The sequence below is a fragment of the Amphiura filiformis genome, chromosome 6 (genome assembly GCF_039555335.1).
Source record: "Amphiura filiformis chromosome 6, Afil_fr2py, whole genome shotgun sequence".
Classification (NCBI taxonomy): Eukaryota; Metazoa; Echinodermata; class Ophiuroidea; order Amphilepidida; family Amphiuridae; genus Amphiura; species Amphiura filiformis.
Genome location: NC_092633.1, coordinates 75726348 through 75752190, shown reverse-complemented (window position 1 = coordinate 75752190; position 25843 = coordinate 75726348). Strand labels below are relative to the sequence as shown.

General features: G+C 36.1%; 1 protein-coding gene across 2 annotated transcripts; it reads right to left on the bottom strand.

Annotated features, from left to right (window-relative positions):
- On the bottom strand, nucleotides 1–25843 carry LOC140156049 (DNA repair protein XRCC1-like). 2 transcript variants are annotated; one of them, XM_072179162.1, is made up of 15 exons: nucleotides 25726–25843; nucleotides 22845–22937; nucleotides 21905–22012; nucleotides 20576–20734; nucleotides 19540–19620; nucleotides 18731–18848; nucleotides 17598–17704; nucleotides 16917–17046; nucleotides 11893–12064; nucleotides 11161–11274; nucleotides 10317–10488; nucleotides 9105–9280; nucleotides 1328–1540; nucleotides 662–737; nucleotides 1–147 (listed from the first exon to the last, which is right to left on the bottom strand). In XM_072179162.1, exons 1-15 carry the CDS (start codon nucleotides 25774–25776, stop codon nucleotides 37–39), a joined length of 1881 nt encoding a protein of 626 aa, XP_072035263.1. In that variant the 5' UTR covers nucleotides 25777–25843; the 3' UTR covers nucleotides 1–36. The 2 variants fall into 2 exon arrangements, with proteins under 2 accessions (XP_072035263.1, XP_072035262.1); XM_072179161.1 differs by lacking the exons at nucleotides 1–147; nucleotides 662–737; nucleotides 1328–1540 and adding exons at nucleotides 5630–6895; nucleotides 7407–7482; nucleotides 8367–8579.

The window sequence follows — 25843 nt, the reverse complement described above, 5'->3', positions numbered from 1 at the left end:
TTTGTATTGTGCATCAGTGTTCAGATATGTTATCAATCATTTGGGTACAATGACATATGGTTGGTATGGCACAAACTTGGATTTCTCATTGCATGTATACAGCCACTTTGGTCTCACAAACGCAAGACTTGCATTCTCAGTCAGGGCCTATTAATAGAGAGAGTGAGAAATAGACAAATAATTATACTCGATGATTAATAAAGTGCAACAAACAAATCACAGCTCGTACACAGCATCATATTGTGATCAGACATGGTTTACACTTTACAAAAGACATTTGTTTCAATTGATTGGTATTATTATTGTAAGAATACATTGGGCTATTCCAATTGAAATCTCTGTGTGGGAGATTAAGGTAACAGGGGTGTATAGATTTCAAATGTAATGGCCCATTAAGATGTGAAATGCAACACAGAAAAGGCACTGTTGTCACCAAATATTTTGGCAGTCATTCTATTACCTTCACTGCCCATTATTAAAAATCGCACTGTGATTTGTCCAAACATGTCATGGGCAGACACCTAATTTGCATTAGTGTGCCATCATTGCGTTTGAAATGCTATGAATTTTATGCATCGCATTGCACGCTGTTATGCGTTTGTTTTCACGATACTGGTTATCACTTGTGCTTCAACCCTCAATATTCCAGATGGACACATACCTGATCAAAGTTGTCATCCCAGGTAGAGTTGGTTATCACATACTGCACATTATCTTTCATATAATCCTGCAACAGCCTGAGGAAAAAACATTCAAAAAACATGGTTAACTTACAAATAGTTTTTCAATAATTCAGTTATATAATTCACAATACATATCATGGAATGATTGCAATTTTGGTTAAGTCCATTCTTTGCACCACAGATCAAAATCATTTTGCATTGATGTACACATGTCACTGGTTTTTATTTCATGGTTTGGCATGGTTATTAATAGGGAAAAGGCCCTATAGTCTATATCACTACCTCCAGTCTGCAGCATTAACTTTGAAGTCCAGCATGTGCTGCATTAGCTTAGCGTTGTTTCTTGCGCGTACATTATGCTTTGTTCATGTGTGTAAAAGTATATACCAACTAATGTCCAGCTAACACAGAACATGCTGAACTTCAAAGCTAGTGCCGCTGACTGGAGGTAGATAAATAGACTATAGGCTAAAGGTAAACTGGAACCCGCTTCCCTATTTACATTTATGTGGCACATAAGCAAAATAATTTCAACAATTATTGTGACAGAGACTTTGTGCAATTTTTAGCACTCCGACATATTTTAAACATCATGATTTTGCTTCACATGCTAAACTGCACAGAGTATAACATCTCATGCTTACCCTCCGAAAGCAATAATAAACCTCTTCACTTGTCGCTTCTCCTCCTTATCAAAACTGCCATACACAAAGAAGTTTTTACCGCTGAAGAAGTTTGGCAGCTCTGGTATGCCATCGCTATTATTTTTGGTTTTGCCATTCATCTCCTTGTCTGACATTTCATCTTCTGTAGAGCCGGAATACTCATCATCATCTTTGGCTGGTTTACCTTGAATCCTGCAAAGGCAAAATACAACTTGAATATGTTACATTTTTCAACGTTGTTTTCTGTAAAGGTACAATAAAAGATTTTCTGTGCAAAATGTTTGCATTACTGCTCCACCAAATGACTTATTCTGTAAGTGTTAATATCGTTCAACATAGTTTTTAACTTGTTCTTTTATAGTAAATCACCAACTCGCCTGCTCAGTACCAGAAGTGGGTAAGAGCAATAGCTCCTGTGAACATTTGGCGATTTACACACAGTACATTGCACTCATTTACACAGGAGGCCTCGAGCACCCGTGGCACAGATGTTGCAGCTTCCTGTGACAGTGACGCAGCTTCAAGGACATCCATCTGTAGATAGTAAGACTGTTCTATCTGGTTTATGCAAAGAGCCCTTCCATGAAGGGAAGACTCTACCCGCTACCCTCACTATACCGAACATCCAAGTAATGGCGCTTTGGTCAGGGATGGCCTTAGGAGCAGAGATACTCCACTACAAGATGTGTCATGCTACACTCTGGAAAATGCACCTGCACCTATTAATGTGATCGCAGCTGTTAGAGACCAAGCTCGCAATGCAGAAAAGCATGTTGAAATATATGCTCCAGTCCAGCAGAGCACTGAACTAATAAGACTTCCTCCCACATTGGACATCAAAGGGAATATACAGATACACCAAGGAGAAAGTGATGATAACTCTAGCATCCCAATGAACAGCAATGTTATCACTAGATTAGACGAAACCAAGTCTTTTTTTTTTTTTTTTGCCGAGCCTCAAGAAAGACAGCTATAGATGCCCATCTCACACAGCCACAGGTGAAAATGAAGATAAAGCCAACAAACTTTGTTTAGCTACCTTCAATATCAAGAATGTGAATGCAAATATGATTGCACTCCAATCCCTCATGAAGAAATCGGATATCATTGCAATACAGGAGCATTGGCTCTTTAATTATGAGCAGAGGGTCTTGGATGAAATTGATCTACTCTTCAACTCTTCTGCCCGCTCCGTGGACGACCTGCAGCCTATTAGTCCTTTTCAGAAGCCCAGAGGGTATGGTGGGACAGCTTTTGTTTGGAGAAAGACCTTAGATGATAGGATAAAAGAACTCCCTGATGGCAATGATAGAATTCTCTGCATTGAAGTTACAACCAACTCTAAAAAGCTTTGTCTTATCTGTGCTTACATATTTAAAAAGATGCTGCCGGTTCATTTATTTTATAACTGAAACACATTGTTGTGAGACAGACAGACAGCCAAATCTGGGTTAAATTCATGTTACGCATAAATGCACAATTACCGAATAGGATGCAACTTGCTAGACTTGAGTCCAGTCCTCCTTTATGGAGTTAAGGGTTAGGGTTGGGGTTGGGCAGTCTTGTAATAAGACTAGTAGAGTTGCACCCTATTCGGTAATCACTCCCGCATATATTATAGCGAACAAGGGATCAACACTTATGCTCCATATCAATTTTTTTCAGTGATCAGCATTAGCCTTTTCAAAATATGGCATCCACAATATGAGGGCAGTCTTCAATATGGGTAAAACCCGGCAAATTCAAAAGACTTAACCCGTATCGTGCAGTGCCATCCTATTGTGTCCACCATATCTTGAAAGAGGCTAATGATATAAAGTAAGCAAAAAAGGGCAGCATAGAGGGCTATGTAATGGTGTAGAGCAATACAGTCAAAGCTGATCATATATACTGCCCTCTGGAGCTTAAGCTCTGATCCCTTGTTCGCTAATTCAAAAATAATTCATGCATAACATGAATTTTACAAAAGACAAATCTGGATTTGGCTCTGTCAATCTTATGACGATATTTATGCTTACATAATGACACAATCTGGCCCAATCGGGGTCAGAGGTAAGGTCAATTTGAAAATTGAGTTATCATATGTGACCCCCCGGCACAACTGAGCCCTGAAGTCGCCAATCATCATTTTTGAGATATTCAACCAAAATATTCTGCTTGAAATTAGCTTTAAAATGATGTATATCATGTCTATAGTACTTGACATTTAAGTAGTGAAAAATCAATAAAACAGTCAATAAATCCTTTGTTTCCTACTGTTTATTGTTAAGTTCGATGGAGCATATCTCAATAGTGGCACTGGCGACATCCGGGCTCAGTTGTGCCGAGGGGTCACATATAGCAACTTGCCAAGAAAATTGCCCATTGCTTCCTATTGGACTATTTTGGTTAAAATCCATACACCCCCTATGGAAGACATGACTTTAATCTCCCACACAGGGGGTATAGATTTCAAATAGAGTCACCCATACAGGTAACCCCATTTGAAATTCACACTCCCTGTGTGGGAGATTAAGGTCATGTCTTCCATACAGGGTCAGTGTATAGATTTCAAATGGAATAGCCCATTTTTGCCTTGACCTCATATCACATTTGCTGCATCTGAATCAGGTTGTGTCATATACTGCTTCTTGATACTTGAGAAAAAAGAAAGAAACAAACTAAGAGTAATTAAACAAGTTTGGAAATTTTGTTTTTGCTTTGTTTGGTTGAAGAGTCCAAATATTGTAACCATAATTTTTGCCTTCATCACACGTTTTTGAAGATTTCAATACCGATGAAAAGGGTATTTGTGCAAACAAAGTTGGAAATCAGGAGTTGGTAGTGGGGATGAACAAAATCTAAATTTTTCACATGGTGCTTCAAAGCAGCTAGTAATGTTGTAAGAATACATGTGATACAATCAAGCAAAACAAGTCATTTATCAAGCAAATTCTTTTTCATTAATATCTTGCGTTGAAATATTTTCCATGTTGCTGAAAACGGTATACAAAATGCATTGAGCATGTCATATTGTTGCATCTCAAAAGTCAATCTTAATTTTAGGAATAAAATTCATTTAGACTGGTGTCATCTTTAAGTTCATTCTTGGTGGATTGATCACCCATAGTCAATTATCATCAACAAAAACCTGCTTTTAAAAACTTCTTGCCAATACTTAGTAACTGTAATGCTACCTCCTCACAATTGGGAAAAGGTAGCCAAAGTGTCCGACACCTTAGGGGCAAGTTGATCACAACATCCAACATGTTTGGAAGGTATCACACAAATTCCAATCATCTTTGGATAAACGGTGTTTTACAGTACTAAACCATAACTCATTGTGATGTGTATTTTTGTTAAATAAGATTATATTAACCAAAGAATCAAGAATAAAGACACTTATTTTTATCAGAATTATTATCAATATACTTACTTGTTTGTCTGTTTTAATAACAATTGTTGATACACATACATAATGGTACAAATTGTTTGTAGTCAGTCGTGTATGACACAGAATTAGAAATAAGTCGAAAGTTGCAAGGGCCAATCAAGATTTTGGGTCTGAAAATTTACGGGCTCAAAGACACATTTTTAATTGATGCAAGTTTGTTAACACTTCACATAGCATATAATTATTATGGTTACTCATCAATTTTGGCCCACCATATTTCAAACATGTGAGGCTGCACTTATTAAAATATTTATACTATTTGACTACAATGTTTATAACCTGATCACTGAAGCCAAACATCGGCCACTTAATTTGAATATTCATTATAATAATAATAATATAATAATAATCTTTCTTTATTGAGGGTAATTCCACTTCAGTGTCAAGCACTGCTTTCCAAGCAGGCCCTCATACAATTATAAATAATGTAAAGTACATAAATTGATAAACGGGAAATACACATGATAAATCAAAAGCATAATATTGGTTACATATGGCAAAGATTATATAAAATACAAACTAAAGTTAAGATGTTCTTATAAAAGTACAATTTATAAGGGAATAGAAATACAAGTTATTTAGCAGAAATATTTGTTTGCACTTTAAATTGATACAAAGACATATTATTTAATTCTTTGCGGATTTGAGGTGCAATTCCATTCCAAGTATTAGGCATATTTAAAATATGCCTACAAAATCCAAATTTCAGCCACTTAATTTGAATATTTATTATTTTGAATATGCCTACAAAAATATAAGGTGGAATATGCAAATACATGTATAATATCAGCTATACTCGAGGAATTAACTTGAATGAACACAATGTTTGGTTGCACTTGCACTTGCACACAAAATTCCATGCATCTGCTGAGTCGCATCAACGTCCTGTGGGCGTGTTGGCAATTTGCATGGTTGAGCTGTGGGAACACAGGCATGCAACGTGTCATGTATTCATTCAGTTGAATTTCTGAGTACAAGTGATTGGTAACACTATCTCACAAAATGAAATACTACATTGTTTATATCAGAAAATATGGTAAATGTGTCCTCACAATTTGGGCTCTACAAGCCTCACACTTATCTTTTGGGTTTGGGGTGACAAAATCATTGCCAATGATTCCGGAAACAAATTCCTCTTTATATCATAAATTTTTATTACGCTGACAGAGGATATCAATGACACTTGGCATAATTTCAAATAAGTCTCATTTATCTTGATGAAAGTCTCTGGCTATCAAAGTATTATGTAATTCCATGAATATTTGACACACTTCAATTGGAATGTATTACTATGGCATAGACTTTGCATTTTGAGATTATTGTTTTATTGTGGTTCAGGACAAAGTAGCATGATATCCACCCACCTGGTAACGGTGAAACATGATGTATCTCTTCTTAAATATGCTGATTTTTTTAAAGAAAAACCACAAATTAGAAATGCCACATATGTAATGTAGACCTCTGATCCAACAACATTTATGTCCCCTAATATTGGCAAATTCCTCTAGGGATGGTTTCTCCCTATACTCTCCCATGATTGTCTCTTGTGTGCTCTATGCCATTCTCTTCAAGCTAGTTTACTACCGTAACAACTTGATTTTTAGCATATGTGCCTACTATCGAGCCCTTTTAAAACATGCAAACATGAAGAGCCCCATCCACAAAAGTGTAAAGGGTTTTGAGCAAATCATCGATACACATAGTTATATACGAACAAGTAAACCTGCAAATGTGTGTCTCAACACCATTAGCTCAATTGGTAAAGCACCAGACTTTGGTACAATTTCATGTTTTTATAAGCACTCGATAGTAAGCACATATGCTAACTATCAAGTTTGTACAGTATAATTATTATTATTTTACCTCACAGTTCTTTGACTATCAAGGCTATTATTGTATTACATGACACAGAATGGCAACATTCAAGCTACTTGTTGATGTGTGTCCCTCTCTATGTCGTATGTTTATTTGCATTATGTATCAGTGTTCAGATATGTTGTCAATCATTTGGGTACAATGACATATGGTTGATATGGCACAAACTTTGATTTCTCATTGCATGTATACAGCCACTTTGGTCTCACAAACGCAAGACTTGCATTCTCAGTCAGGGCCTATTAATAGAGAGAGGGAGAAATAGACAAATAATTAGAAACAGCAAACTAACATGATTAATAAAGTTGCAACAAAAACAATCTGCAAAAAAAATAAAGCTTGTACACAGCATCATATTGTGGTCAGACACGTTTATTAAAGACTTCCGTTTCAATTGATTGGTATAATTATTTTACATTATGCTATTCCAATTGAAATCCATGATTTGAAACTAAACCCCTGTGCGGGAGATTTATGATTTGAAATGTAACAAAGAAAAGGCACTGTTGACTAAGTTGTCACCAAATATTTTATTCTATTACCTTCACTGCCCATTATTAAAAATCACACTGATTTGTCCAAACATGTCATGGGCAAACACCTAATTCGCATTAGTGTGCCATCATTGCGTTTGAAATGCTATGAAGCGTAACAAATTTTATGCATCGCATTGCACACTGTTATACGTTTGTTTTTCATGATACTGGTTATCACTTGCTTTAACCCTCAATATTCCAGATGGACACATACCTGATCAAAGTTGTCATCCCAGGTAGAGTTGGTTATCACATACTGCACATTATCTTTCATATAATCCTGCAACAGCCTGAGGAAAAAACATTCAAAAACATGGTTAACTTACAAATAGTTTTTCAATAATTCAGTTATATAATTCACAATACATATCATGGAATGATAGCAAATTTGGTTAAGTCCATTCTTTGCACCACAGATCAAAATTATTTTGCATTGATGTACACATGTCACTGGTTTTTATTTCATGGTTTGGCATGGTTATTAATAGGGAAAAGGCCCTATAGTCTATATCTCTACCTCCAGTCTGCAGCATTAACTTTGAAGTCCAGCTTGTGCTGCATTAGCTTAGCGTTGTTTCTTGCGTGTACATTATGCTTTGATCATGTGCGTAAAAGTATGTACCAACTAATGTCCAGCTAACACAGAACATGCTGAACTTCAAAGCCAGTGCCGCTGACTGGAGGTAGATAAATAGACTATGGGCTAACGGTAAACAGGATCTTGCTTCCCTATTTACATTTATGTGGTACATAAGCAAAATATCAAAGAGTATTGTGACAGAAACTTTGCACAATTTTTAGCACTCCAATATACCGTATTTCGTCAAATAGTCGCCCTCCCTCAAATAAACGCCCCCACCACTTTTTTCAACCAAGATGTTTCAAAATGCCGATATTTCCATGCTATCTTGTGTAGTAAGCTTACCAAGTTGCGCACATGGTCGATAATAGCGTCAATAATTGGCAAAAATCTGGATCAGAAACCCGGAAGTGAGCCAGAAGTCAGTGTTTCAAGTTCATAGTTCGTCATTTTAGCGTGTGTTTTTAGTTTACCTAATGATTTTAACGGGAATTATCGTTCTAAAATTGACCTTGAATAAACGCCCCCCCCCCCCTTATTTGAGGAAATACGGTATTGGTTTTGCTTCACATGCTAAACTGCTCTCATGCTTACCCTCCAAAGGCAATAATAAACCTCTTCACTTGTCGCTTCTCCTCCTTGTCAAAACTACCATACACAAAGAAGTTTTTACCGCTGAAGAAGTTTGGCAGCTCAGGTATGCCATCGCTATTATTTTTGGTTTTGCCATTCATCTCCTTGTCTGATGTTTCCTCTTCTGTAGAACCGGAATACTCATCATCATCTTTGGCTGGTTTACCTTGAATCCTGCAAAGACAAAATACAACTTGAATATGTTACATTTTTCAACGTTGTTTTCTGTAAAGGTACAATAAAAGATTTTCTGTGCAAAATGTTTGCATTACTCCACCAAATGACTTATTCTGTAAGTGTTAATATCGTTCAACATAGTTTTTAGCTTGTTCTTTTATAGTAAATCACCAACTCGACTGCTCAGTGCCAGAAGTGGGTAAGAGCAATAGCTCCTGTGAACATTTGGCGATTTACACACAGTACATTGTACTCATCTACACATGGCAGCTACACATGGCAGCTATTGTACTTACGCACTTCTGGCACTGAGCAGTTGAAATTGTCCAAATAAGTTTAAACACAGTCATATCTTTCATAGGTATCAAACATTTTCAACCAAATAGCATAGCATATAGCATGTGGTCACTGATCTAGAATAACATGTTTGTACATTGTTGCTGATACATCAAACATAATGATGGCACAGGATGTTTATTTTGTAAAGTACGATACAATTCTGTCATTGATCATCCTTCTCACCTTCTCAATTCATCCTCGGTATCTCCTCCAGATGAGTCCTCATCCTCTTCTATCCGTCTCCTGGTTGCCTTGGTAACCTGTGGTTCCTCACTATCACTTTCTCCTTCTGTAGAGCCACCGTAATCATCATCGTCATCAGGTTTCTTTGGCATAGCCTTTTTCATGGGGGATTTACCCTGTGACAATACAGCAAATCAATATGTTGACAAAGTGAGACTAATTTTATAAACGACATAAATTTCAAATAGGAACGTGTTGCCAATCCAATTAATATGTTGTCCATCAACAACAACTTTGCAGAAATCTTTTTTGCCAAATAATTGCCCTTTAACATTTTGCCAATCATCCAAGGCCATATCTGATATGTATTTCACATCATTTACAGATGTTGCCATTTAACATCATTGCAAATCTTATAAAATGCGCTTCAACCATTTGTGCAGATTTATTGAATCATTTACTAAGTATATTTGTCAATCTGGTTCCAAAAATGTGTGAGAGATAATAGAATATAGAGATATATAGAATATATATAGGATAATCAGGGCTGTCAACTGTCATGCATTGAGCGTGACAACCATGCATTCTCTTACGCCAAAGTAGTAAATGTCATACCAAGGATGTAAAATCTCAAGTCACAAAATTTCATGCATCGTCTAAATAAATAGTTCTTCCTACATCCCCCCCCACTTTTTTAGATTCTCAAGCACCCTGGCTTAAATAATCATGGATCAAAATGAATATATGTAGTCGGCAGACAATAACTCCGTCCCAATACACCACTGTTCAACAGTGTCTCACACCAAGCAATTCCAAACAGTTGACAGCCCTGGAATAAACAATACAACTAGAAGCTATTGATGAAAATTTCCTTATTCAATCAATTTAGTTAAAATTTACTTCATGGAATTTGTAACTAATAATCCTACAAACCAGGTTCACCAAAACATATATCAGCTGAGTAGAGAGTTATTCTAGTTGAGAATCCATAACAAGCAAAAAGGTTTCAACATGTATGCCCTCGATTGAAAATAAGATATCAAACTTTCATCTGTACAGAGCCACACTTCATGAAAGATTGTTCCATTCACAAAACTCTGCTTTGAGTAATGATTTAATTTCCATCATCATCAGCTGGACAACTTGTTTCAATCTGTGTACCTATTGACAACCTTGTTACTTTACGTCTGTCATCTTTGTTAAGTTTAATACCTTAGATGGAGATGAAGCTCTCCCCTTTCCTCCTCTTGGACTTCCTTTGGCTTCAGGTTTTGTAGGTGGTTTCTTTTTGGGTGGGTCCCATTCTTCTTCCTCTTCCTCTGTGTCACTTTCATCCTCATCACTTTCATCCTCATCAGAACTTTCACCAGAGTGAAGCTGATACCTGTTAAGAATAAAATCTTTAAAAAGTAGTGATTTGAAGCCATGCATTTCTACTTGCATATTTGAATCATTTGAATCAATTTATAGAAATTTTGTCAAGTCCACAAAACTGTTTTGTAAGAATTCAAGCAGATAATTACTTTTTAATCCTACCACAAGCAAAATAGAACAATTATCCGACCTTTTAGTTTTTCTCAAAGTGACCTGTTTGAGTTATGTTAACCTCCACTCAAGCTGATAACATCAAGCAACAGAATTGGACATTTATACTTCTACACATTCAAGGCAATAGGTCACTGCAAAGTTAATGATGTTTGTTGTTTTGTTATATTTAATATTTGCAAAAAGCAGAAATTTTATGATGTGTTTTTAAAGAGTTCACTCCTAAGACCCCTGTTTTCAGTTAACTTCAGTTCTTATGCCATGTATTTTTGCATTTAAAGGCTCTATTTTAAGCCTAGAGGTATTGAAAAATTTAAATACGGGTGGCACATTTTGCCATTAAAAATCATGCAAAACCCAGAGGCTTACTCTATTTGATCCAAATTTGACCAAATTTAGGCTCCAAAGAACAAAATCAGTTCCCAAGACCCTATCTTTGAAAATCTGTGTGGCACAGACCTACTCAAACAATTGAGTGTCCCACAGGCCTTAACTATTATTTACAACTTACTTTTTCCATGGCATAAGTGTTTTCTTCCTGTGTGAGTCCATGATCCAATGTTTTGTCACTATTTTACCTTTCCCTTTCACTTGATTGTACTTTGGAGTATTTGCAAATGCACAGCTGTAAAGGAAAATAAAGCATCTCTAGTGAAACTTTGTCTGAACAGGAGGATACATATTATATTCTAGCATCTGTTTACATTGTCTCTGGTGAGAGAAATAATATTTGAAGTGCATGCTTATCTAGAGCTGCTTCAAACAATACGTTCTTTGTGAAAGTTATTTGTGCAGTGCAATTTTACTGATAGTTAGCTAAGCATTTATGCACATTCGCCCAAACATTTTAAGATGTGCATTGTAGTATAATTACATTTCTGTCTTTGCAGAGAAATGCTTCTTTTTTGGTTGGTGTGTAACCCAGTATGATGAATATCCAAAAGCAGTAATCATGATTTGCTCTGTACTCATCAAATGATGACTACATTGAGTCACCTGTAGCTTTTCCACAAACTAGGACACAAATCTGATGTAAATAGTCTCTTGTTGCAAAAAACCTGAGGTAGGAATAACTTGTTCTGCTGTGTGTGTGGGGGCATTTGGGTGTGAATTATGTTCTGATGTACAGGCAAAATATCAAACATTTGTACTGATAAAAGGTTCAATCTACAAATGTGAGAAATTCTACTTGTAATTAAACAGTTTACCCAATTCTTTCCTACTGTTCAAATAAATGACTTACATGAGATGAGTACATCCTGGGCCCCAGTCTGGTTTGTACTTGGCTCCCATATCCAGAGCTTTATCTCGTAATTCCGCACGGAATGGGTTCTGATATCCACTCAGGACAAATGTCACACCTTGCATCAACTTCTTGAAGGGAACTGACTGTTTAGGTGCAGCTTCTGCTTCAGCTGTGATGTATCAATCAAAGGAGAAACAAAATATTATATTAATAGTGCTGCCCTCAGTGACCAGCTGAGTGCAATTTTACTGCAGTTTTACAAATCATCGGTCACGAGTTGAAAGCTACTCACAGGTAAGCTGGTTTTTTTTTAAATGTGTGAATCAAATAATTGCCTAATCACAAAATATTAACTGATTATTCATTACAGATTGACTAGGACCGATTATTTATGTATATCCAGTATTTAAGACTAGGGGTCTGTTACCGTCAAGCAAAATTTTAAATATGTGGACAAACTCAAAAAAATAGAAATCCTTGATTCTTTTAGCATGGAAAGGGTTTAGGGGGGACATTTTAAAAATGACATTTAAAAAGTTGCATTTGGCCTGTTGGCATGGTAACGGACAAAACAAATATTAGTCGAAAATGACCAAAATTTACAATTTTCATTTTTGAAAAAGGGCAAAGTTTGGTCGAATGCCACAAATATATAAGATGTGATATAATTTTTTATTTTTTTCTTCAGATAGGAGCATGCTTTGGTAGTCCTTGCAAATGAAGAAAGAGCTTGTCACTCTTTTAAAAGATCCTTTAATTTTAAGTAGAAAAAACACATTTTTGGGCAAAATTGTAAATGTCATTTTACCCCAACATTGAAGGGGTGTAACTGTAAAGAAGAAGTTGATATTTTGTAATTGTATGGTGGCATAGCTAGAGTGAACCCTTGCTGACAGATATATAGTTTCAAAAATTGGGGTCTCAACTTCTAAAGAAGTTCTGGCTTTTAAAAGTACCAAGTTTTTGAAAAAATGTGTATTTTTAAGGGGAATTTATGGCAAAAAAGACAAGTTTAAGCTTAAAAGGATTGTGTTTAAATAACCGTAATGAAATAATTATTGAATATATTTCTATTGATGAAAAGATTAAGTGACTTCTTAAATTTGAGTCTCAGTTTTAAATGGTACAAACAAGCTATATTATACATACAGGCCTTTTAAGCATGTTAAGCAGATTAGACAGATCGCAGCGCTATTCAAATACAGATGGCAGCGCTTGGAAGACATGTTGCTTTTAGCATCAGACAGCTAGCTACCCAGTACAAACAACAGAGTTCACCAACTTTACGAGAACACCAATTAGGGGCTGTGCAATAATGATAAGCCCTGTAGGAAGGGTGAATATGGGTGGGGGGTGTCCAAGACTTTTGGCAACCCCCAAAAGGGGGAGCAATTTTGGCAGGTCAAAGGGGTCAGGGGTCTAGTACATGAACCTATACCATGGTTCCTAGTCATGAGAGGAGCTCATAGGGTAGTGTCAATATACCGTAAACGACATATCTGATTTGCCCAGGTTTTTGTAAGTTTGCCACTGCTTTTAGCATCAGACAGCTAGATACCGGTACAAACAACAGAGTTCACCAACTCTCTGAGAACACCAATCAGGGGCTGTGCAATAATGATTTGCCCAGATTTTTGTTTGCCACTGCAAGCTAGGTGGTGGCAATGGACATTGGAGCACATTTACGGGGCAGACTATACTACAGACACACTCTGATAAGGGCTTAGAAAAACAGTGCAGAAATGTTCAAATATGCCAAATTCTTTGCTCACTACACTTGCATTATACATGTACATCTAGACCATTATTATAAGGTTTGCAAATTGGGAACTCAAGCATATGTCATGTCTTGCGGGGGGCAAAGATTTGTTGGCAGGCGGAAGGGGCAAGCAATTCTTTTTGGCACGCCGTTTGGAAGTTTTAAGCCTAGCCCTCAACATCAGGACGCATGTAAAGTTTCATCTCCAGCAGATGGATCTTCAGGGAATTCAACATCAGAAAATGTAACCAAGAAACATTTGAAAATCATCAACATCATGAACTATGTGCTGCTTTTAACATCAGGCAGCTACTAGTACTAACCCAGTACAATCAACAGTGTTCAACAATTATACGAGAACACCAATCAGCAATATGAAGTATGTGAAGCTTTATCTTCAGTAGATGAATCTACTAGCTACGGTGGATTCAAGAGGTATTGCAAACGCTATTCAGTTACCCAAGGAAACATGTACATCGACATACATAAAGCATTGAAGCATTGGCGCTAGTAGCTCACATTCAGTCAGGAAAATATGACAAAATTACAAACATCAAAATTAAAAAGCCTTCTAGCCAAGATAAGAGGAAATACAAACAGACAGCAATGCATTCTTTCTGAATCAGAGATATGATTAGGTCATGAATTGGCCCTAAAGGTTATATACCACTAATAGGCCTGGGCGATACATGGAAATACGACGAGTAACTATTTGTTTGCATGGCATCTGAAAAGACTGCTTTAAAATCGCTGAAATTGACCATGTAATATAGCCAAAAAAGTACTTTTTAGGGTTTGATGCTTCAAAATGGTATATTTTCTCTCATTATATGACATTTTTGTTGTAATAGTACCAAAATTCATACATGCACGGCTACGGTTTTTAGTAAATATTTGCCCTACCATATTGTAACTTTCAGCTTCGAGTGCGCACTGCCATTTTGAGGTGTTTACGGTTCAGTGCGTTAAAACAAGAAAAGTCTCAGGTCAACCTATGTTGAGTTTTTGATCATTTGGCATCTAAATCACATAGTTTCACCTGATATTAGTGGCATTTAACTGTGAGAGTTCTGAATATGAGAAGCGTCCACCCGAAATTAGCCATTTTGCCATTGAAACCCGTGTAATACATAATTAGTGGTATTTAACCTATAGTCAGCAAGAAACAAACAAACCCAATTTCCAAGAAGCAGAAAGAATTTATTATTGATGGGTATGAGCATGGAGAGGTCACTGGGAATCCGGGCTGGGAATAGAGAGACCCTTCTGCTGTTGCTAAGCAAATGCATTTTTTGGCGGATGTAACATAGCAACAAGAGGGCATTTAGCATGTTTAGCAGGCCTACATCTGAGGCAGTATCTGACCCCACAACACACAAGTAGTTTTTTTTTTCCGAGATCAATGATGAACTTGCAGATCCTGCATATACAATGGTATATCAAGAGTGCCTAAAGGAAGCGGTGCAGAAACCAGAACTTTATCATCCCATTACTCCTATTACTTTGGGGACAAATAGATTATTTAGAGTACAAGATGACAAACTTAGCAGTGTCAGCATCAAAACTCTCACAGACATCTGTCAGGCACTGTTCATGATCTCATTAAAAAATCCCACACATGAGCGACTCCGTTTATAATTCTAACAATCTACACAAAGTATAGACTTGAGCATCACTTTATGATGGGTTGGCAATGGCTTCACCATGTCCACATTTAACTTTTAAAAAAAAACTGTGACATTGCATTTTAAAAACAATAATTCAAGTGCATTGTCCAGTCCCCATGTTTTATAAACATTTTTCTATTGTTTTGTACAATGTTTGATCTTTCTTACATTTGAGATTTGTTTTCAGTATCATGCAGTCTTAGAACTAAATTTATAGATAACATTGTATAAAACAAAGAAAAATGTTACTTAATATGTCAGTTGCTGTTGTTGCTATAAACCCCAGATAAGGTAGAAACAACTGGTAAAAAGGACTTTAATATTATAAATCCACAAAATTATCACATTCTCATTATGTTTAAACCATATTTAGATTATTGGTGAGGTATTTCAGATAAAGTCAATCAATGAGTCCAGTAGTGAATATAGGCCTAAATAAGAAGTAGAAATGATTATTATACATGGAAAACCCTAGCCTACTCCAGAGTAGTGACCAACTGAAATATAATGTGTTTTATTTGGTTTCAATAGTTATAATCGATTTATCCATTGTTTAGGAAGAGTAGAGATTATAAAAGACAGATAACCACCACCAAGAAATTAATGCCCATGGTAACCATTTTGTGCCCAACTTTGCACATGTTTCATACATTAAACCATATGGCTGGGGGAGGGGTCACTGGCAGTTTACTAAGTGAAAATTACTTAAATAAATGATAACCAATGGTTATGATGGGTCAATGAACTATTCTGGGTATGTTATTTGCAAATCACAAGCCAATAAAGGATTTTTTATACTGTGAAAGTGCTATGTAATTAGCTCATTTTTATTGAAAATAGCGAACTTTCTTCAAAGTAAAACTTCGTTATGGGGTAAAGACCCCAATTTTTTTATTGGTTGGTTGATCATCCCCATTCATAGTCATTCTCATCCAACCCCTGACTTTAATCAGCAAACTTCTTCTTGAGAGTTATTGAATTTCAAAGTTATACCACTTTTACTAATGAAAAAATTGCAAAAAAGAGGATTTTGCATTGCATATTACACAATATTCTAGGTGGGTGAGAAAACTGGCAATACTATTTTTGTAATGTCTAATACATAGGTATTTATCAGCAGCAATTTAAATTGTTCCATACTTCTAGCAATTTCATTAGTGCTAGCTAGAAAAATGTGTCTTTTTCGAACTGTAAAATTGAAAAATGAACTTTCCTGTGGCAATCTTCAAAGAACCGTTACCATGGCAACAAGGGATTTTCGAATTTTTGATCAAGTTACAAAATCATTAGACCCAAATACCTTTCCTATCACAAGATTTAGGCAAATTCCATGAACCTTTATTTTTGGCTTTGTCCGCACATTGCTGAATTGATCCAGACCCCCAGTCTTAAGTAGATTGACCTATTCCATTTGAAATCCATACACCCCCATGGGAGGCACGACCTTAATCTCCCACACACAGAGTATAGATTTCAAATGGATTAAACCATTCAGGTAACCCCATTTGAAATTCACACTGTGTGTGTGGAAGATCCAGGCCATGTCTTCCATATGGGTATATGGATTTCAACCTATATAATACAATTTTCCTTACATCTTTGTTTCTTGACTGGAGGTGGCTTAACCTGCTGCTCCTTCACTTCTTTCTTTACTTCACCTCTTCCTTTTTCTGGTTCCTTCCTTCCTGATGATTCCTCCTCTGATAATTTCCTCTTTGGTGTTGGCTGCATCACAAAACATTATAAGTCACAATTAACATTATAAGTCACAAATAAGTGAAGTGAAGGGTCTTCAATCCAATCAACTTACTATCCCTTTAATCCCACACACAAACCTAATGCGAGTATGTTCAAATCAGAGTATGGAGTTGATTTAAAGCTCACTCACACTTATACCAGTTGGATATCCTTCCAATGCACAGTGAGTGTGATTTTGTTCTAGTAAGACCTGTAGATTTTCAGCTTTGGTTTGCTTGTGTTGTTTTGAAGAAAACAGCTTCTCATTATGCATGTTACAATCAAAGTGAAACGTGACTGCCTTGCTTTGTCCTGGCCTGACAAAGAGATTGTCTGCTTTAATTTGGTTGTATTGAGATATCCAAAGCCAAGGGAAGATAACACCGCTTCCACTTAGACAAATTATAGTTTAAGTACACTCAAGTTCAGACTGTGAAAAGGTCTTGTTTGTTTTATTTGTGGTGTTTCATGCTTATTCAAACCAGGAAAACCAAGTGAGCATAACGCCACTTGTACTTGGTATTATCAAAGTGACTTACTTGCTTTGTCCTGGCAGGACTTGGAGATTGTTTTGCTTGTGATGAAGTCACTGATGATGTCATGGATGCTGCAGCCAGTGTGGAGGCAGCCCTCACTGCTGCTGCACCTGCAAATGTCACAATTAATAAATATAATTAATCATAAGTATCATACCTGTGGCAAAACAGGTTCCCACAAAAAGGGTCCCAACATGTAAGTTGAGACCATGCCTAGAGCTACCAGCTCAAAATGTTAGGTCGCAAGAATACTCAAGGATAAAGTGGAACATGCAATACAGTTATGACATGGGCTTGCAAGTGGCCAGACTTTCAAGGAACTGAGACTGTTCCAATTTGAAATTTTCGCTTGACAAAACCAGCAAGTTTTTACTTACTCTAATATTTCGTCCTACACGTCGGAGGACTTCGTCAGATGTGAAACATCTGATCCACTTTCCCGGGAAATTTGACAAAGACCATGAATAGAGAGGAAGGCACTTATTTCCTAAGTCACGTATATGACCCACTTTTAAAGACTGGATACAAGACCAATCACAACCGGAAGTCAGTTTCCGGAAAGTGGATCAGATGTTTCACATCTGAAGAAGTCCTCCGACGTGTAGGATGAAATATTAGAGTAAGTAAAAACTTACTGGTTTTGTCAAGCGAAAATTTCTAATTGATATGTCTTACAAACCTGATGAATCTATTCACTGAAATGAGACTGTTCCATCTTCCAAAAAGATCTGGAATCAAGAAATTGAGATTGTTCCAAAAAGATCCAGAATCCCTAACTTAAAGGTTACCTGGTGCTGCCCTTTGTACCTATTGTACCTATTGTTAAAAAAGAAATGTATGGTAATGAAGCTCTTCATTTAGAACTAATTGCATTTGTAAATAATCCAATATCCAATGCTAAATGCGAAGTTGAAAGATGTGCTGTAGCATGAATAACAATTCAAATTTTTCACCTGCTAATTTGAAAAACAGACTCTCCTTCTTTTTAAGCTAGACCTTGCGCCTTACATGTGTGACATGCACAGGACCTTGTTCAAAATAATATATGCTGGATGGTTAATGTTTCTACAAAAGCATCAATTGGAATTCTGAGCTACCAAAACACTTGATGAACATGGACTATGTGGATACCATACCTGTGAGTGGTTGTGCTTCTTTTTCTTTGTCTCTGTTCTTGAAATAAGACCCTGGACCAATGCTAGTACTCTTCCCTTCTTCCTTCAAGCGGAAATGACCAAGCTTGCTGGAGCTGCCCTATTGGACAAAATGACAAGAAAATACTACTGACATCAGATGCTGTACTCAAGGGACATTTCCCATTTACAATAAATGGGAACCAAGGGAGAACAGTGCCAGTGCATTGATTGGTCACCCAGGTTAAATAAGAAATAAATAAAATAAATAATAAATAAATAAATGAGAACATGGGAAACGATTCTTTCCAACATGTCATTAATCCCTAAAATTAATATGTGACATGATCAAGGGAATGAGTCGGATGCGGCTAATTGTCTTTGAGATATTAGCCAAAACAGTGTTCAAATTCTTTTGTTTTATATTGTTTTCAGCCATTGATAAATTGCCCATAACTCTGTAACTAGATGTCCAATTTTGATGGGGTTTGCATCAAAATATAGCATTCGTAAACTGCCAGAAAAAGATGTAAAAACCTTCTAATTGAAAACTGCCGACATGTGACTCATTCCCCTTGATCATGTCACATGTGAAAGAACTGATATTTTGAATGCGATTAATTTGATGGGTCGTTATTCCAACATTAACCTTATTCTTCAAAAGTAGTGACAAAATGTGGATGTGGATAAAATCAACATTTGAAGCCTTTTTTTACAAAATGGTTAAACCAAAATACATACAGCCATAAATCGGAGCTTGTTTTATTGTCCCCTTTCCAAACTTTGTTTCACGGAAACAAAAATCAACTTACTTCAGCTTTAGGAGGGGTGCTCTCTTGTCCAGGCTCAGGTGGTGAATGGAATTTTATGAAAGACAAACCATATGTGTTGTGCTGTGTGGTAGACAAAATAGATTCTCACAGTTAAATGACATCTATCTATAAGTTGATTTTCACTCAAACACTTTCGACATGTTCTTTGCATTTTTTCCCTCATCATCATTTTATAATTGAAATTATTGCGTCACACACAATAGTCTACACATACAGGCATGCACATACACATAATACATATGCACCTACACACATAATAGAGTCATATTCATATTTTATTTCCATAAAAAATCATAACAAGGAACTGCAAAACATGTAAAAAATAGGTCTAGTTATTCCCTGGCGTAGTGCACATTAGAATGTGACCGTTGCTAGGTCAACTGGCTCACACCTTTTTTACGAACCACTGATCGAAATGATCACAACACAAAGCCTATGGCATATCATAATTCGGAATAGTTGTATGAGCCTAGGCTTGAACCAGTAACTAATGGATACTATTAAACGTGCACTACGTCAGCGAATTACAAAGCATACAAACATGTTATGGAGGAAAAGGCTGAAAAATAAAGGCGGCAAGGAAAATGAAATAAGTCTACCGCTCATTTCTTTCATTTTTCAATCATCAGGGTTTGGTGTTATTTTGGTCCAACTCTTGTGACACCAAAAACATTTATAATAGTAAATGATGCTTTACATACTTTGATTTTAATGGAAAAAAGTACAACATGATTATTTAGTTTTATTCTGTTAATACTTATATAAATTAGCACAAATTTGCACTGTACTTTGGGTGCTAATAACCTGCAATGGGGTCTCCAAAAGGATGGCACACAACATGTTGCCACAAAGTATGCAGTATAAAATTATATGTATACTGCTTTTTCTGTAGTACAATCAGTGAGCATTTCAGATGGCGCATGTTGCAAACATGAGGGATTGCTCTACTCGCATGTTTAAAGATGTTGATTAGGTGTATGTGTGAAAAAGCTACGACAATATATATTTTTTTTACCTTGTTAAATGGCTGACTGCAGACAATTTTCACCCTGTCCCATTTTTTGCTGGTAACTCCCTTGGTAAGCTTATCAGGTCCAAACATACGTACACGGTTGGTATTGGTGCCACTTTTGCTCTCAACAGGAGACATAAAGGATGACGTCACAAGTATTACCTAATTGAAGTAAACAATTCATGTGTATTCTATGAATTAAATCCAAAGCTGGAACAATCTTCCTTCATCCATTAGGTCATCTCCCACAGTTACTACTTTCAAACATAGCCTGAAAACCCATCTTTTTAACCATTGCTGATTTTATGTTGTTTCTTTTGCATATTTTTGTCTTTTCTTGTCGTCTTTAGTAGTAGGGTAAGTTTTCTGTAAAGTGCAATGATCATTTCTTTGAAATTGCGCTATATAAATGACGGCGTATGTATGTATGTATACAATTATTACGCAAGTACCCATGTATTGTCTTCCATCCTTGATTACTTCACTGTTGTTAAAAATTAACATTTTTAGATCAGAGGGCGCTGAATTATTTCATCAAATCATTAATTGACCAACGTATCCACGCTCTAAAAGCAATGCTGTAAATTTCCAATTGCATTTACGCTGACTGCGCTGACATAAAAACAAAGACCTATATTTTATTTTCAACTGCGTCTACACCAGCTAGGTTAAGGGGGTACTACACCCCTGGCCAATTTTTTGCCTATTTTTGCATTTTCTCAAAATTTATAGCGCATTAGTGACAAGTAAGATATGTATATTATACTATAGGGGCAAGGACTACAACTACTGCACTGGAAATTTTATTTCAACACAGACAACAGTTGTGGAATTACAGTCAAAAATGAGGGAAAACCAATATTTGATCAATAAATCAATAACTACTTGCCGTGAGTTGCTGAATTTTCAGTGCAGTAGTCGTAGCCCTTGCCCCTATAATATACATATCTTACTTGTCACCAATGCACTATAATTTTTGAGAAAAATGCAATAATAGGCACAAAATTGGCCAGGGGTGTAGTACCCCCTTAATAAAAAATAAAACATTAACTTTCTACACCAATCTAGCCTAAATATGATACAGATTTTATATCTCAAAGTATGAATGATTGTACATTGATTACATTGCATTAAAAATATTTAAAATGTGCTACCAAACTGAACAAATGGCACTTCTATATATGACACAAAAAGTCAACAGAAAATGAACCATTTTGACATAATTAGTGCAGTGATTTATAGTGCATTACACACAGGCAAAACGCCTAGATGTTGATCCAGGAACAAACCTCAGCACACTATGCATAAGGCAGCCATTGCTGTCCAACTTACTTGATAATCATCTGCACTGCCAGCACTGGACAATCCTACCAAGATCTCAATAAAAGCTGACCCCTCATTTCCTACATCGATGGAGTGGATCAAACTTGCTTTCTCAAACTAAATGGGAAAAAGAGAAAAGTGTTTATAAAAAATTGTTGAGAAAAAGATAGTTACTTTATTAAAGTTAGTTCTAAAAGGTTAAAACGTTGATCGTAAATTGTTTCTGTCCCCCGAATCAGACAGGAAATTGTTCATCCTTGATGAGGCTTCAAACCTAGGAGCCCTGGGTATCAAGCCAGACTTTTTAGCCAATGCTCTCATCAACTGAGATATCAAGAAAGCCAATGGCATCAAAGCATTATATATACAAGGTTTTTCCCAATTACTTTGCTCGAATTAATGCAATAATATAACAATAATATTTTTCCTTCAATGCTTGTAACTAGAGAAGCAGCAGAAATATAAATTGAAAACTTGGACCTGTATAAACAAAAAATAACACTTTAAACCTGTATGAAACTACATCTAAAGATTTACAGACTTTGAACAAAACCGCATACAAATTTGTACCTTATTTGTAAATGTAATATTCTAAATATTGTTATTTCACCGAGGACCTCAGTTCTTGTGTGTCTATGTTTGTTCAGTTTGCTGCCTGTGTGTGTCCTCTATCACTTTGAACATGTTGGATAGAAATACACCCACTCCACACAACACCAGGGGTGTGAGTGACCTCTATAGAAAAAAGAGGAACTTTGTTCAAAAAAGAGGAAAAAAGAGGAAAAGCACTAAAATATGCTCAAAATGGGCTGAAAATGAAAGAAAAAGCTGAAATTTTGCCTCAAAGAAATTTCGAAAAAAGAGGAATTCAGCTTTATAAAATAAAAGAGGAGATTTCACACCCCTGCAACACATACCCTACCTACACACACCATCATAGAATACTTACCTGTAGTATTACTGAAGTCTGTCTTTCACCGGCGGTGCTTCCTCTCCATTTCCTGTAGGTCTCACCTGTCAACAGATTGTCTGCTTTATGGGTCTGGAATTCAAATCACAAGAAATTACATAGGGACCAAACTAATGAATTTCTGTGCACATTCTTGAATACCGGTATGTCAAGTTAGTCTTGCAGGCAGCTAAAGTACTCCTCCTTTTCCATATTTGGGAAACATTGCATAGCCATAGTACATAACCCCATAAAACACAATGGTGTCGGTATCCATTCTAGTTAGAGTTTTGGTCAACTATCACTTTATAATCTCTTAAAAATGTTGAAAAATGTTGTATTACTTGATTTTTTGTACAGTAATTCATTGTAAAGAAAGAATAAATAAATAAGTACCGGTAAGGTACCAGTACCGAGTACCGTCAATTTATATGGTCAAAGAATTTGGAAAAAGGCATTTGCCCATAACTTTGCTAATTTTTGTTATCTACAGACATCATGGTTGACCCTTCATTTTTTAAGTTAAATAATCACCTTTCTAATCAAAACAATTTCCATGTGAAATATCCTACTTGGAAATTTGATGATCATCCCTATACGACGTACCGTCATAAATGACCGTACCGCCACTACCCAGGGGGGCCACTCATATAAAAGTTGTAAGCATGCGTGTGAATGCACTTCAGAAAAGCACCCTTAACAAGGGCAACCATTGTGTCTTCAAAATGACCCTTAACAAGGATAATAGTTTGTTAACCATACCCTTAACAAGGACAAAGTTACAAGTGGATTAAATCCAACCCTTAGCAAGGTGCATGATCAATTTTGAAGAAAAAAGTGAAAGACATCAACTTTCAAGGTTTCTTATTTCCTTTATTATTATACTCTAATTGGATACTTCCTAACTGGATTTGGTAGGCTTAGGCCTACTCAGTTATCATTATTCAACATAATTATCACCTTAGCAAGGTGCATGATCAATTTTGAAGAAAAAAGTTAAAGACATCAACTTTCAAGGTTTCTAAATTTCCTTTATTATTATACTCTAATTGGATACTTCCTAACTGGATTTGGTAGGCTTAGGCCTACTCAGTTATCATTATTCAACATAATTATCGCCTGCATTATTAGGGCAGTATATTTTATTATGACGATTGTAGGGGTAGGAATGTGATTAGATTTAACTACCCTGGCTTAGGCTTAGCACGGACACATGGTGTCAAAAAATGACACCCTTATTTGCTATAATCAATGATTTTGAGACCCTTAACACGGGCCCGTGCATGGTGCCGTGTTGCAATAGAAAAAACCACCCATATTCAGCGTTTTTGTTCACACGCATGCTTACAACTTTTTATATGAGTGGCCCACTGGCCCCCCTGGGCGCCACTACCGGTGCAAGTCAGTTTGTTATACGAATAACTTAAGGGCGTACTACACCCATATACTGGTTTGATTGGTCTAAATAAATATTTTTTCATTTATAGCTAGGCGATATATGCACGGTTCATGTGAAATAAAAAAAATATGAAAAAAAAAGAAGAAAAAAAGTGCTTTTAAACAATTGTAGTAAGTCATTTTAGCCCTATATATATTTTGTTTACTGTATCCTAGTTACTCAGATGCGTGTTTCATAACAAACCATGATTTATTCTATTCAGCATGTTCAAGTAGGGTACATGAATAGAATACATTAAATCCTTTGTTATACTCTCTATAGAAAATCTAGTGGTGCATGCAAAATATATAAACACTTACACAATGGATGTATAGTCATTAGTCAATAATATTATAATGTGTTGTTAGGAGAAGAAAAGGCTATTAGGTCACCGTATGTCAGGTTATAGGTCAATTGGTTCAGGTCAAATTTAAGCATCAATTTTGAATACACATGTGAGAGTTTGTGATATCATAATGAGGAATAATTTTGATATTCTGTCTTTAACTGGATATATATCGAGAAGTGCAAGGTGGATATACTAATATACCTTGGGATGTAAATGGTGAGTACAATTTAGAATGCCTAGTTGAGACGGATTTCACAAATAAATATAAAATAGTTACCAAAATCACAAACGTTAAGCTTACGGAAAACTACCCAATATGGTGGTATAGGTGACAAGAAATACAATTTTTTTCAACATTGCTGTAGTATGGTTGTGGTAACCTGTTACCTGTGGCTTAATTAAGTTTCAGTGAAATAATGTCGCAAGTTAAAAATACAAAATATAGCTCAACATTGAAAATAGAAGCATTTTAACCAGTTCCTTTTTTGATAGTTGTGGAGCACCAAGTTCATGAAGTCATAAAAGAAATCAGGAACCACTTATTCCCATTTTACATATCAACTTTATTTCCCTAACGTGTTAGCAACACATATCCAAAATTTTAACGAAATCCGTTGATAGTAAGCTTTCCAAAATGAAGTGAATTTGAATCATCAGTGATGTACCACCTTTTGGCTTCTACTTTTAAAAGCATGTAAGCTACGTTGATACCGATGCCACCAATAAAACGCAGAAGATTTGCCCTTCATTTTGCATACCACTTTGTCCAATTTGTTTTTGTAATTTCTTCACAAAATGCAAAAAAATGCAAAAAAAATCAATGGGTGTAGTACCCCTTAAACTTTCAAAAATTCAAATTTAATTTTCAAGGAAAAACTGTTTTTCAATTTTTCTTGGACTAACAAAAAACATAAATAATCATACAGTGCAGAACCAAGCCGATCTGGGCCACAACGCATGCACACGGATATGCTTCCGAATTCTGCACCGTGCACCGCTTTTGTTTTGTCACAAAAGACAACACATGAGTGACATTCCAAGACTAGACGAGATGCGATGACACTATCAACTACAAAATAAATATGTAATCTTACTAGATCTTCACTGCTGCAAGAGACAACGTGTTGAAGTTTAATTTCAGGCATGATTTTAGGCTAAATTTGACGTTTTAAGTAAGCTTAAAATAAGCCGCTGCCTGCAACACAACAAAAA